Source organism: Chiloscyllium punctatum, chromosome 39 (assembly GCF_047496795.1).
Source record: "Chiloscyllium punctatum isolate Juve2018m chromosome 39, sChiPun1.3, whole genome shotgun sequence".
Lineage (NCBI taxonomy): Eukaryota > Metazoa > Chordata > Chondrichthyes > Orectolobiformes > Hemiscylliidae > Chiloscyllium > Chiloscyllium punctatum.
Genome location: NC_092777.1, coordinates 36,881,660 through 36,894,863, shown reverse-complemented (window position 1 = coordinate 36,894,863; position 13,204 = coordinate 36,881,660). Strand labels below are relative to the sequence as shown.

The following is a 13,204-nucleotide window of genomic DNA, read 5'->3' as shown; positions in this document are numbered from 1 at the left end:
AATTCTCCTGTTTTTATCTTACAGGGTTCGCATGTAACAAGATGGCCTGGTTTTTATATCCTACAATGGAAATTTCACAATATGCCTTCCTGTGCTACAACTAACCTGCCTCGTGTAGATGATGTGCTGGCAACATTGCAGGTCTCTTCCCACAAGTGTAAAGTTATGTATTACACTGAGGTCATAGGATCGGATGATTTCAGGTACAGCATTTAAAAAGACTATTGAGAATTCAGTACTATGTCTAAATATGCTCAGATGTTTATTCGGTACAATTAGTCTTTACTGAATATGGATGAACCTGTTCATTCTTCAGTTTTCCATGGAGATTCTACCTTGATTTTGGATCAGGTTGTGAATTATTCCAGTATTTCATAAAACTGAGAAGAGTTGTACAGTTGAACTGCAGACAATCTTCCTGAAATTCCTTCCTTCTGCGCAGATCATGGAACCCTCTACCCACAATGTCACTAGAACCACTATCACCATCTACTTTGCCTCAGTAAGATGCAAAATTCTACTGAAGGAAACCCATGTTTTGTCATTTTTATGTATTTTGGTGGTGATAATTTATTTTCGGTTAGAAGAGACTTAATGTTTAAAACTGGTGGTAACCTGGTTACTTGACAAAGTTATAATGTTTCATGGTCACACGTTGGCTTGATTGTTTTTGGTTTGTACCAGCATAGGAAAGGAAGTTCAGATTCCAATTTGAAAATTACATACTGGGAAATAGCTGAGTTGCACTTTACCACAGTGCTCGTGTTAAGTCCAGGCTTTTCAGGTCTTCTGATGTCATGAGTTCTCGTATGTTGCCCAGTTTTTTTTAAAATAAAAAGTGCTGATATAAGTGTATTGCATTAAACAAACCAGTCTGTTTTAACATAATTCTCATCTGCCATGTGGGGCAAACATGTATCCTGCCCACATGTATTTCTGATGTCCCCTCCCAGTGAGTGAGTGAGAGTGACCCTTATGACTCTGTTTTTGTATTAGATTGGAAGAGCAGTTATCTAATCTCAGGGATATTTGCTAAAACATGGATAAAGTTTGTTGAACTGCTTTGATCAATTTTGAAATATCCATAATTTGGACCAAACTTTACTTTTTCAAGGATTTAGATATGTAATTCCATAAAACCATTTTGAATTTGATACTTCAGGGACAAGTTGAGGCACTAAAGAGTTTCACCTACTTTTAATGTACATATATATGTATGAGCTTTATATTAGAGAAAAAATTGATATGTGATGTAAAAATAATAAAATAATTACACTATCTGACTAGGTATCATTTGAAAGCTGCTTGATACTTAATCAGCTTTTAAATATTGATGGACTAGTGATTGGGGGTTTCTAACCCCCTTAAAAGATTAGGTCTGATTCAGAAGTTCAAATTTTCAATGGATGCACGAATCAAAGCTATTCTTGGACAAAAACCTGCCTAGGTGAGTTAGAAATTATAAATTGAACATTGTCAACAGAAGAATAAAGTAGAGAGGCATTTTTTTTTTAAATATAAGGTTGTCATGGCAAGGTGCTCCATGAAAGACCATAATTTGAGTGTGGGGAAAGGACAGGATGTACGATTAAGTGAATAATGCTAACAGGAGCCTGTATAACTGCAGTGGGAAGTTGATACTGCTTTGGATTGTAAACTTTCATGTTACAATATTGTTTTGGATACTGAAGAAAATATTTGCAATAAGCAAAATCCAAATGAATATGCAAGTTACTTTATTTAAAGGAATGTTTGTATTGCATTGAAACCTGAAAAAAAAACTTTGTTAATTTTATTTCAGGGGATCCATGACTAGTCTTGAATCTAGTCACAGTGGGTTTTCACAACTCAGTGCTGCTACAACATCATCCAGCCAATCACACTCCAGTTCGATGATCTCCAGGTAGTGATTCAGAATGCCTGCAATTAAAAAAAAGTGCAAAACAGGACTCTTTTTTTTTGTTTGGTGGCAGCTGATTGGAATGATGGTGCAGCAACAAAAATGCGTATTTGACTTTGATAATGCAAACAGTACAATCAGTTCAATTTCTTTATATCCTTCAATTTCTCCTTACATTATATATATGAGTGCACCCATTGTTTGCAATCAAGACTTTTAAAATGTACTAATTCATGTTTTAGTCAGATGTCATAAAGGTGTTAATGTTTACAGAACTGCATTTTCTAACAGACTGTAATATGTTTTAAAGATAGAACTGAACTTTAATTCCTACCTGTTCTGGAAATGTCACCATCTTTCCTGAATTCTTAAGATTGTTGTTACAATGCATTGGAAAAAAGCACAAGGTCAAAGAAACAAATATCTTTATTCTCAGTTTGACACTTAAATGAAAAGGAAGTTGTGTAATTGAAAAAAATAGTTAGTACAAGCACATGCTAGACATAGAAATGTGTCTTTTGCACTTGAACTGGATAAATTGCTCAGAAACATGAGGTGACACACTTTGAAACCATTATTGCAACCTACTTGAATGTAGTTATAGCCAAACATTTCATCTTTGTTAAAGAGTTGCTGTTTAACTGTATAAGACATCTTTCTACCATTTAATGATCTGTATTAATGTCCTGAAGCCAATAATGTTCCCATGACATGAAATCATTGTGTTAACATTCCTGTTGTGTCTACCAGTACTTTATACATTGCATATCAATCTTTGTTTATGGAGCAATACGTGTTACCACTGGGTTGGTAATAAATCATTCAAATATCTTTTGAGCAGCCTCTTTTTAAATAATAAACTAAACTGAAATACTAATGTCTGTCTTATTTTGCATTCCAATTATATTTGTGTTTGAGTTGGGTTCTTGTGTAACCACAGATTTTCCTCAACCATTTCTATACTGTTTCTATCAATTAACCATTAATCTATGCACATTTTAGAAGCCAGGTGGACATACTGGTGATAGACAGCACAGTTTTCTGCAGGAGGGGCTGTGCCTCACTAACTTGTTCAAATTTTTTGAGGAGGTGACAAAGATGATTGAGGGAAAAGCAGTTGATGTTTACATGACTTCCATAACGCAATTAACAAGGTCCCACATGGCAGACTGGTACAAAAGGTAAAGTCACATGGTATTAGGGGTGAGATGGCAAGATGGGTACAGAACTGGCTTAGTGATAGGAGACAGGAGGTAGTGGTGGAAGGATGTTTTGAGAATGGAGGGTTGTGATTAGTGGTGTTCCACAGGAATCAATGCTGGGACCTCTGCTGTTCATGGTCTACATAAAGATTTGGAGGAAAACGTGGTTGGTCTAATCAGTAAATTTGTAGACAGTACGAAGATTGGTGGAGCTAGGGATAGTGAGGAGGATTGTCAGATGATACAGATTAGTTGGAGGCATGGGCAGAAAAATGGCAGATGGAGTTTAATCTGGACAAAAGGTGATGCATTTTGGAAGGTCAAGTATAGGTGGAAATTATCCAGTGAATAGCAGAACCCTTAGGAGTGTTGATAAGTAGAGGGATCTGAAGGTGGCAGCATAGGTAGATAAGGCAGTAAAAAAAGCCTATGGCATACTTGCCTTCATTGGAAGAACATTAAATATAAGGATAGCCAAGTTATGCTGCAGCTTTATAGAACTTCAGTTAAGTTACACTTGGAATATTGCATATAGTTCTGGACAGCACACTACCAGAAGGACATGGATGCTTTGGAGAGGGTACAAAAAAGCTTTATCACCATGTTGCCTGGTATGGGGGTTATATCTATGAAGAAAAGTTGTTTAGACTGGGTTTGTTTTCATTGGAACACAGAAGGTTGAGGGGTGACCTCATAGTTTATAAGATTGTGAAAGGTGTGATAGAGTGGAAAGTATGAGGTTTTTTTTCCTACAGAGGAGGGATCAATTACTAGGGGACACAAGTTCAAGGTGTCATGGGGGAGGGGGGGGATGCAGTTTAAAAGAAATGTTGAAGTAAGCTTTTCATACAAAGGATGGTGAGTGTAAATTATTGCAATAAAACCAAATTGCTGGAGAAACTCAGCTGGTCTGGCAGAATTATCTGTGAAGAGAAAGCAGTTAAAGTTTCCAGTCCTTTGACCTTGAAGGACCTTCTGAAGAAGGGTCACGACTCAAAATATTAACTCTGTTTTCTCTCCACAGATGATGCTGCCAGACCAGCTGAGTTTCTCCAGCAATTTCTGTTTTTGTTTCAGATTTCCATGTCCATAGTTGTTTTGTTATGGCAGGGGTATTGACAGGTTGAAGTAGGGAGTTGGAAGGACTTAAATATCTGAGAATAGGGAAATGCAATGAGACAAGAATATCTATGAAGAGGTTTTTTTAAAAAAAAAGAGCAGCAGTGTCAATAGACAGTTAGGACTAGCTACAAAGTGACAGCCCACGTGAATTGACACTGGAGAAGTCAAATTACTGGAGAGCTAAATCGACCAGAAAGAGCAGTGGATTTCTCTTCCACTATTCCTAACAATTTATGTATAAATTGATTTTTGGTAACTTAGCCAATAGGTTGTCAGTTCTTTCATTTTTCATTGTTTTGTTAAGAAGAAACCTGCCTAAGGCAGGCCTTAAACCTTTTTCATTACAAGTTAATGTGACATCCAATATAAAACCTCCTGTGGCGTAATTCAGTTGCAGCTCTCAATACAATAATTGGCAAAGAGAAATCTGAGGAGAAAATGAGGGCAGCAGATCAGAGTAGAGAGTGTGTTGCTGGAAAAGCACAGCAAGTCAGGCAACATCCCAGGAACAGGAGAATTGTCATTTCAGGCAGAAGCCCTTTATCAGGAATGAGACTTGTGGGCAGGGGGAGTAAGAGATAAATGGGAGGGGGTAGACTGGGAGCAAGCTAGCTGACAATGCGATAGGTTGATGAAGGTGATAGGTCAGAGGGTGGAGCGGACAGATAGGAAAGACAAGGGACAGGTCAAAAGGGTGCTGCTGCATTGGAGGCTTGGGACTGGGATAAGAAAGGGGGTGGGGAAATTAGGAAACTGATGAAATTCTCATTAATCCCATACGGTTGCAGGGTCCCAAGGCAGAAGATGAGGTGTTCTTTCAGGTGTCAGTTAGTTAAGGTTTGGTGATGAAGAGGCACAGGACCTGCATGTCCTTGGTGGAGTGGGATGGGGAGTTGAAATGATCAGCTATGGGGTTGTGGGGTTGGTTGGTGTTGGTGTCCCAGAGATATTCTCTGAAACGATCCGCAAGTTGGTGTTCTGTCTCCCCGATGTAGAGCAGACCACATCAGGTACAAAAGATACAGTAGATGATGTGTGGAGTTTCAGATAAATTTATGTCAGATGTGGAAGGATCCTTTGCAGCCTTGGCAGAGATGGGGGGGAGGGGGTAGATGTGGGCACAGATTTTGCAATTCTTGCGGTGGCAGGCGAAGGTGCCAGGAGTAGGGTGAGGGCTGGTGGGGGGCATGGATCTGACAAGGCAGTAGCGGAGGGAATGGTGTCTCCGAAACACTGATAGAGGTGGGGAGGGAAATATATCCCTACTGGTGGGGTCTGTTTTTAGGTGGTGGAAGTGGTGGAGGATGATGCAATGTATACAGAAGTTGGTGGGGTGGAAGGTGAGGCTCAGTGGGGTTCTGTCCTTGTTCCATTGGAAAGAATGTGGTTCAAGGGCAGAGGTGCGGGAATTGGAAGAGATGCACTGGAGGGCATCATCGGCATTGTGGCCTTTGAAGAAGGAGGCCATTTGGGATTTTCTATGGTGGAATTGGTCATCCTGGGAACAGATGCAACAGTGGCAGAGGAATTGGGAATAAGGCGTGGTCTTTTTACAGGAGATAGGGTGGGAGGAGGTATAGTCCAGGTAGCTGTGATAGTGGGTTTTTAGTAGATGTCCGTGGTTAGTCGGTCGCGGAGTCGGAGATGGAGAGGTCCAGGAAGGGGAGGAGGTGTCAGAGATGGTCCAAGCGAATTTGAGGTTAGGATGGAAGGTGTTTGCGAAGTAGTTGAACTGTTCAACCTCTTCGTGGGAGCACGCGGTATCGCCAATACAGTCATCGATGTAAAGGAGGAAAAGGTGCCGATGGTGCCGGTGTAGTTGCAGAAGATGGACTGTTCCGCATACCCAACAAAGAGGCAGGCATAGCGGAGGCCCATGTTATGGCCGTTTGGTTTGGCGGAAGTGGGAGGATTGGAAGGAGAAGTTGTTAAGGATGAGGACCAGTTCAGCCAGGCAGATGACAGTGTCAGTGGAAGGGTACTGGTTGGGACAGTGTGAGAGGAAGAAATGGAGGGCTTGAAGGCCTTTGTTGTGGTAGATAGATGTGTATAGGGACTGGATGTGCATGGTGAAGACATGGTGGGGGGGGAGGGGGAGCGGGGAAACGAACATCTTGGAGGAGGTGAAGGGCATAGGTAGTGTCCCAAACATAGATGGGGAGTTCCTGGACTAAGTGGGACAGGACGGTGTTGAGGTATGCAGAGCTGAGTTCAGTGGGACAGGAGCAGGCTGAGACAATGGGTCGACCGGACAGTCAGGTTTGTGAATTTTCAGTAAGGTGTAGAATCGGGTGGTGCGGGGTTCATGGATGATGAGGTTGGAGTCTGTGGGTGGGAGAAACCCAGAGGTGATGAGGTTGTAGATGGTCTGGGAGATGATGGTTTGGTGATGGGAGGTGAGGTCGTGTTCGAGGGGGCAATAGAAGGTGGTGTCTGCAAGTTGCTGCCTGGCTTCAATGGTGTTGAGGTCGGTGTGTCAAACTATCAGAGTTCCCCCTTGTCTCCTGGTTTGATGGTAAGCTTGGGGTTGGAGCGGAGGATGTGAAGGGTTGCACATTGCGAGGGCGGGAGGTTGGAGTGGATGAGGAGGGTGGACAGGTTGAGGCGGTCTATGTGGCAGTTAGAAATGAAGAGGTCAAGAACCAGCCAGCATGGGTGTCAGGTGGATGGGGTGTTTTGGAGATGGGATAAGGGGTCCCCGGTGGGTGGGCAGGAATCTTGATTTAAAAAGTGAGCCCAGACTTGGAGGCAGCGGAAGAAATGTTCAATTACGCAACATATGTTGAACTCTTAATCTGTTGGCATAGAGGGGTGAAGGTGAGGCCTTTGCTTCGGACTGAATATTCATCTCAATAAGGGGAGATCTGGGGAAATAATAAATACATGGCAGGGCTGGGAGCTAGGACCTGGAGTGGGACAAGAGCTAAGGATGGGGACGGAGACTGCGACTGGAGTTGGCCTGGTTATGGGGTCAGGTATGATGTCACAATGGAAGTGATGCTCACCACGGGGGAGGAAGTGGGGCCAGAGGCGGTGCCCACGGGGGCAGAAATGATGTAATGCATGATATCAGCGACGTAGCCAGCTGAGTCCCGGTGAATAACGTGACTGGCAGCAGAGTGAGGTTGGCAATGCAGTCATCGGTATTCTGGTGAGAGGTATCTCTGGGGCTGGAAGTGGCTGCGGCGGCGCCAACTGCAGGGTGAAAGTGACGTGCAGAGTAGGAATCGCGTCGATACTAGCAGCTTTGGATCTTGTGGTGGTCATGGCAGTGGTGGATTCTGCAGTGGTCGCAGAGCTGGTCCTCTTCCGGGCAATCGTGGTTGTCTGGACTACGATCACGGAGGCGCGGGGGGGGGTGAAGCCGGCAGTGGCTGCGGTCTATGGGGTGGCAGTCGCGGAAGTGATGACATCACTCACTGTGGCAGGTGGTGGCTGGAGCAGCTGTCTGGCTAATGGCATCCGAGCAGTTCCAGAGGTCAGGAGAAGTTTCTGGAATGTTCAGGTATTGAGGTAAGTACATGAAAGTTTGTTTAACTTACGTTCTTTTCTGTCTGATATGGTGACGAAAAAATGTTTGTTGAGCATGTGAATTCTTCTCAGGATGTAAAACAGCAGAGGTCCATTGCAGGTCTGGGAGGATGTAGCCCTGAGCTGGGGCAGGGCTGACTGCAGAGAGAGTAAGTGGCGGCGCATGGCTGCGAGTGTGGAGTGGAGGATTCCAAAAGAGAACCGTTTCTGAACGTTTTGGATTTGTAGTATATACTGGTTGTCCTGTTCTGGTCCAAATTGTGTTGGTTTGAATGTGGTCCAGAGTCTATGTGGGATCTGTAGGTTCCATAGGCAGGCACCGAGGAAGGAGGTGTGGCTGTGGTAGCGAGTCTGCTTCAGGATGTGGCTGGAGAGCTTCAGAGCAGAGGAGATGACCTGGGGGATGCAGTGAGAGAGAGAGACTCATTGAGATCTTTGTAGAGAGAGGAGAAATCCTAGGAAGAGGCTTCACAGTAAGGTTGAAAACAACTAGGAGGAAGTGAGGTCTGCAGATGCTGGAGATCAGTGTTGAAGAGTGTGGTGCTGGAAAAGCACAGCAAGTCAAGTAGCATCCAAGGAGCAGGAGAGTCGATGTTTTGAGCATAAGCCCTGCAATCAGGAATGAGGCTTGTGGGCCGGGGGCTGAGAAATAAGAGTTGGGGGGTGGGGGGGGGAGCTTGGGGAAAGGTAGATGACCTGTCCATCGTCTTTCCCATCCATCCACTCCACCCTCCTCTCTGACCTCTCACCTTCTCCCCCACCTATTGCAGTCTCAGTTACCCTCACTCCAGCCCACCCTCCCCTCCCATTTGTCTCTCAGTCCCCTGGCCCACAAGCTTCATTCCTAATGAAGGGCTAATGCCCAAAACATCGATTCTCCTGCTCCTTGGATGCTGTTTGACCTGCTGTGCTTTTCCAGCAACACATTCTTGAAAAAGAAATCTGAGAAGAGATTGTTAAATGTGCATTCCTTCAGAAACTCTACTGGTGAATGGATAATGTGAACTTTTTTGTTGCTGTAAGATGAAGTGGACAGAGGTAACACTATTTTAACGAGTATTTTCTCGTCAACCTGTTTTGTTTCTTTGTGATGTCAAATAATGACCACCAGATGGTGCTAAATGCCTTCAAATCACATACTTTAATAAAGTAACTTAAGGAAATGGAATTGTCAATCGAAGATGCTGAAATTTGGTCATCAGCAAATCTCAATTTGGCTGTGGAAGCTGACAAAATTAGGTAGGCATCAGAGGGAAAAAAAAATCACACATGATACTGTTGTCTTTCATGCGTCACAGGTTGAGGTGTAATTCAGTCTTAATTCAGATTTCCACAAAGTTTTTATGCTCATCTTGATGGACGAAATGAATGTACTGAGTTCACATGTATCACAGGTTTTTCAGCTCCAAGCTTGCATTACTTGCAGATTTCTCTTCATATTTGGCTAATTTGCAGGTAATAATTTAAATAAAATGACAACTCAATCTGTGATTTGCTAGTAACTTGAAAATCAAGACACTGATCTCTTTTTATACTCACTGAGACGGAGAGAGTAGGTCTTGTTTAAATGTGTGTGAGAGAAATGGCATTTTGGACAATGCAGTATTATACCCAGATCTGCAGAGTAGAATAGTTTCTCTCTTTCCCACTCCTCATTTAATTACAACAGTTTTTAAGAGAGCACCTTGTCACACCTTATGATTGATGAGCTGTTTGCATGCTTTGAATGTAAGAAAAAATCTTTGATAAAAGCAAAGAAATAAGAAAAATACGTTTCAACTTTCACACAAACATTCGAAGGTTCACAAGCACACAGAAGTTACAAAGTGGGAAGACAGGCCAAGATTTTCTTTTAGGTCAGAATTCAACAGTATACAGATCTTCAAGGTGATTTCGGTTTCAGACTGGGGCTTGGGGTTCTCTAGGTTTGTATCGAGGAGCTTTCAAAATCCTTATCAATATATTTTCTTCTAGAGACAGCAGCTGATTCTTAAAATACAGCTTGCAGCGTATAATTGATAAATGAAGCAGGGCTCAAGTTTTCAGGGTGGAAGGAGAAAACACATCCTCTTGGATGTCCTGTTTTTGCACAGTCTCCTTCCTCTACAGCTTGGAGGATTTTGATGGCACATCGCATGGTCCATTCATCAACTAACCATTTGTCCAAATATAATCAAAGCAAGGTTAGTTCATGCTTCAACTATAATTCGATTGTAACACAGCAAGTCTGATTGTCAAAAGTAATTGCAACTGATGATTGTCCTCTACTCAATTAAAGACACAGTTGATCGTCTGGACATTGATGATTTTTTGGATTACTTTTTATCTGACATCTCCGTCCAACTTTGTTACAATAGATAGCCTTACCAGAAGGAAGGAGTTTGCAATGGCATATCTCACTGATGATATTAAGGATATGGGGGTAACATTGCGAGGTGGCATTGAGGTAGATGATCAAGCCTAAGACCTTGAATGGTGGAGCAGATTCTAGAAGCTGTATGACCTACAGCCTATGTTTCTATGACTCTAATTGGATAAGGCATTGACTTCAGCAACGATCCAGTGAATGGCTGTCAGCTATTTTGGTGAATTGTAATGAGCACAGTGCATGTATGTGTTCTTCCTGCCTGCAAAGAACAGGGCCTTGTAAATTAATACAAGTACACAACACTATGGATCCAACTGATAATCTTAAAATGTTGTCTGTATAATTCTTAAGAAGGTTTACACCCAAAACGTCGACTTCTCCACCTGCTAATGCTACCTGTATTCTTCCAGCTCCTGCTTGTCGACCTTGGATTCCAGCATCTGCAGTCTTTTTAGTCTCTAATTGTTCACACAGTCTTATGTTGCAGAAATTTCTGGAGTCTGATTGTTGCCCTGCTATCCTCTGACCCTTATCCACTGCAAATGACCAGACAGAGGTCTTCAGAGTGTTTAAACATCATCATTGCTTGCTTTCGCAAGGGGCTACAGAGTACAATCATGTTAGTCACTGGAGATCCTGAACAAAGGATTTCAGAGGCAGTTATACTCTCAGATTCAGCAACAAGTAATTAACATCTACCAATTAAGAGGTGTTACTGTTATCTAAATCCAGTCACTTCCATTGATTAGGTTTACATCATGCATAGAGTATGAGCATAACTAACATAAATATGCCTATCTAATTGTAATATATAATTAGTGCAATTTGTTTTTAATATGACAGTTTATATCTGGTTTTATTTATCAATTATCCTCCCCTGTGTGATGTCTCTGGTCTTTTAATGACTTCTATCTAAGCACAGAGGTTCAATGGATAAACAAGCCTTTGTGGATCTGTGATCATTACCATTTCCTTCACAATCTTGCAGACAAGTTGGCTCCTGAAGTAAATGGTATAGAGATCTCACATATTTTCACATACATTGTTTCTGTCCCTGGGTACTGACGACTAACAGCTTTATGTCTTTATGCGCTTATCCACAGTTAGCAGCTGCCAACTATGTGCCATTAAATATTGTTTGGCAAAATTGATTTTTCTTAACCTTTTCACTTTGGACAACATTTACTAAATAATCCTATGTCAGAGTCACGTTTAATGTTGGTCACTGAATTCTTTAAATATAGTTTTATTGGATACAGTCGCTTTGTTAAGAACAGGCAAAGGGATATGCTGTTGGTTACAATCTACCAATTTTTGGAGGGGACAACCTAAATACTAAGCATCACACCAGCGCTGATATTTGTTTACCACATTTCTCATCTGTGTAATTGCGCAGAATATCTTATTAGTTTGACAGCGGTATCTAGTTATTGATGAATACCACCCACATTGCTACAACACTATCACAGCATGAAGCAGCTAACTTTGCCTTGTTGCTCATAAGTTTTATATATTTAACTCCCCCAGGCTAATTTGAGGTAATCTGGGCACTTTTAGGACCAAAGATGACACTCTTAAATCTGTTCATGAGCTTGTGATTTACAGTGTGAAATGATCCGACCAGGATTTCCATTATCCCGCTGGATAGCTTTGATAAACCATATTTCTTCATTAAGCTTGCACAGTGACCAAGTGGCTCACACCCTATTTATAGGGTTGCTGATATGGTCAACATTACACCGTAAGACTGTCTATGTTTATTGAGGTAAACAGAAGTAGACAGCTCCCTGGTCAATTTTGCAACTGGGACATCAAGGAAAGGAAGCTCATTTGTTCCCTTTCAGTGTCAATTTCTCTTTGTGTTGGCATTTCTAGTGAATTGTCCTGACGAGTGCAAGACAAAAATCTTCAAAAAACGTCTTTGTTTCAGCAATATTTTGTTGAGGCATATTTTCACAAGAAAAATCAATAATTGACACGATAGTATTGAACACCAGGTCTTGTCAGCTTCTGAAAAAGAAAGATTTGAGTTAATCTGGATAGGATTTCCATAAAGAAATTACCATATTAAAAAAAATGAGTTTCATTGACAGAGACCCTGCTTTAACATAAGAAATGGGAGCACGAGTAGTCCATTCAGCCCTTCAATCTAGTGTTGGTATTCACTGAGATCATGCCTCCTTTTATATATCAATACCATTTTTCTGCACTTATTACCATGTCTCATATATCTTTACTATGTAGAAAGCTATCAATTTCAGTCTTGAACAAAGTCAGCAATTGCCTTTAAAGCCCTTTGAGACGAAGAACTCGAAAGATTCACTGGTCAGTGAAGAAATTCACCCTCATCTCAGTATTAAATGGCAAGTCTTAATTTATCTTCACGCAATAGTTTCGGGCAGTCCGGTCACTCAGTGGTTTGCACTGCTGCTTCACAGCGCCAGGGACCCAGGTTCAATTTTAGATGACTGTGTGGAGTTTGCACATTCACCCTGTGTCTGCGTGGGTTTCCTCCAGGTGTTCCAGTTTCCTCCCACAATCCAGAGATATGCAAGGTAGATGGATTAGCCATGGTAAATGCAGGGTTACAGGGAGTGGGTCTGGGTGGGATGGTCTTTGGAGTGTCAGTGCGGACACAATGGGCTGAATGGCCTGCTTCCACACTGTAGAGATTCTATGATTCTATGAAATGAAGCATTTGCAAATTGGCAGAATGTGACTGGGAGAGCATTTTCAAGTTCAATACTGGGGCTTCAGCTATTTACATTGTATACTAATGCCTCAAAACGATAAATAGTAATATACCTAATTTACTTAATTTAAGTTATGCAGTAATGATTCGAATCCACCCTCGGCCAACTGTCTCTGTGTGCACATTCTCCCTGTGTCTGTGTGGGTTTTCTCCAGGTGTTCCGGTTTCCTCCCACAATCCAAAGTTGTGCAGGTTAGATGGATTGGCCATGTTAAATTGCCCATAGTGTCCAGGGATGTGCAGCCATAGGAAATGCAGGGTTATAGAGACGGGATGGGTCTGGGTGCGATGCTCTTTGGAGGATTGGTGTAGACTCGATGGGCTGAATG

General features: G+C 42.1%; 1 protein-coding gene across 1 annotated transcript in view; it reads left to right on the top strand.

Annotated features, from left to right (window-relative positions):
• The window catches only part of LOC140463958 (SEC14-like protein 1), a 51,377-nt gene extending 48,646 nt beyond the window's left edge, over positions 1 to 2,731 (top strand). Inside the window, exons 15-16 of the mRNA XM_072558465.1 lie at positions 25 to 203; positions 1,802 to 2,731. Coding sequence (XP_072414566.1) covers positions 25 to 203; positions 1,802 to 1,907 — 285 coding nt within the window. The 3' untranslated portion in view covers positions 1,908 to 2,731. The remainder of the gene's footprint in view (positions 1 to 24; positions 204 to 1,801) is intronic.
• Positions 2,732 to 13,204: the final 10,473 nt, after the last annotated feature.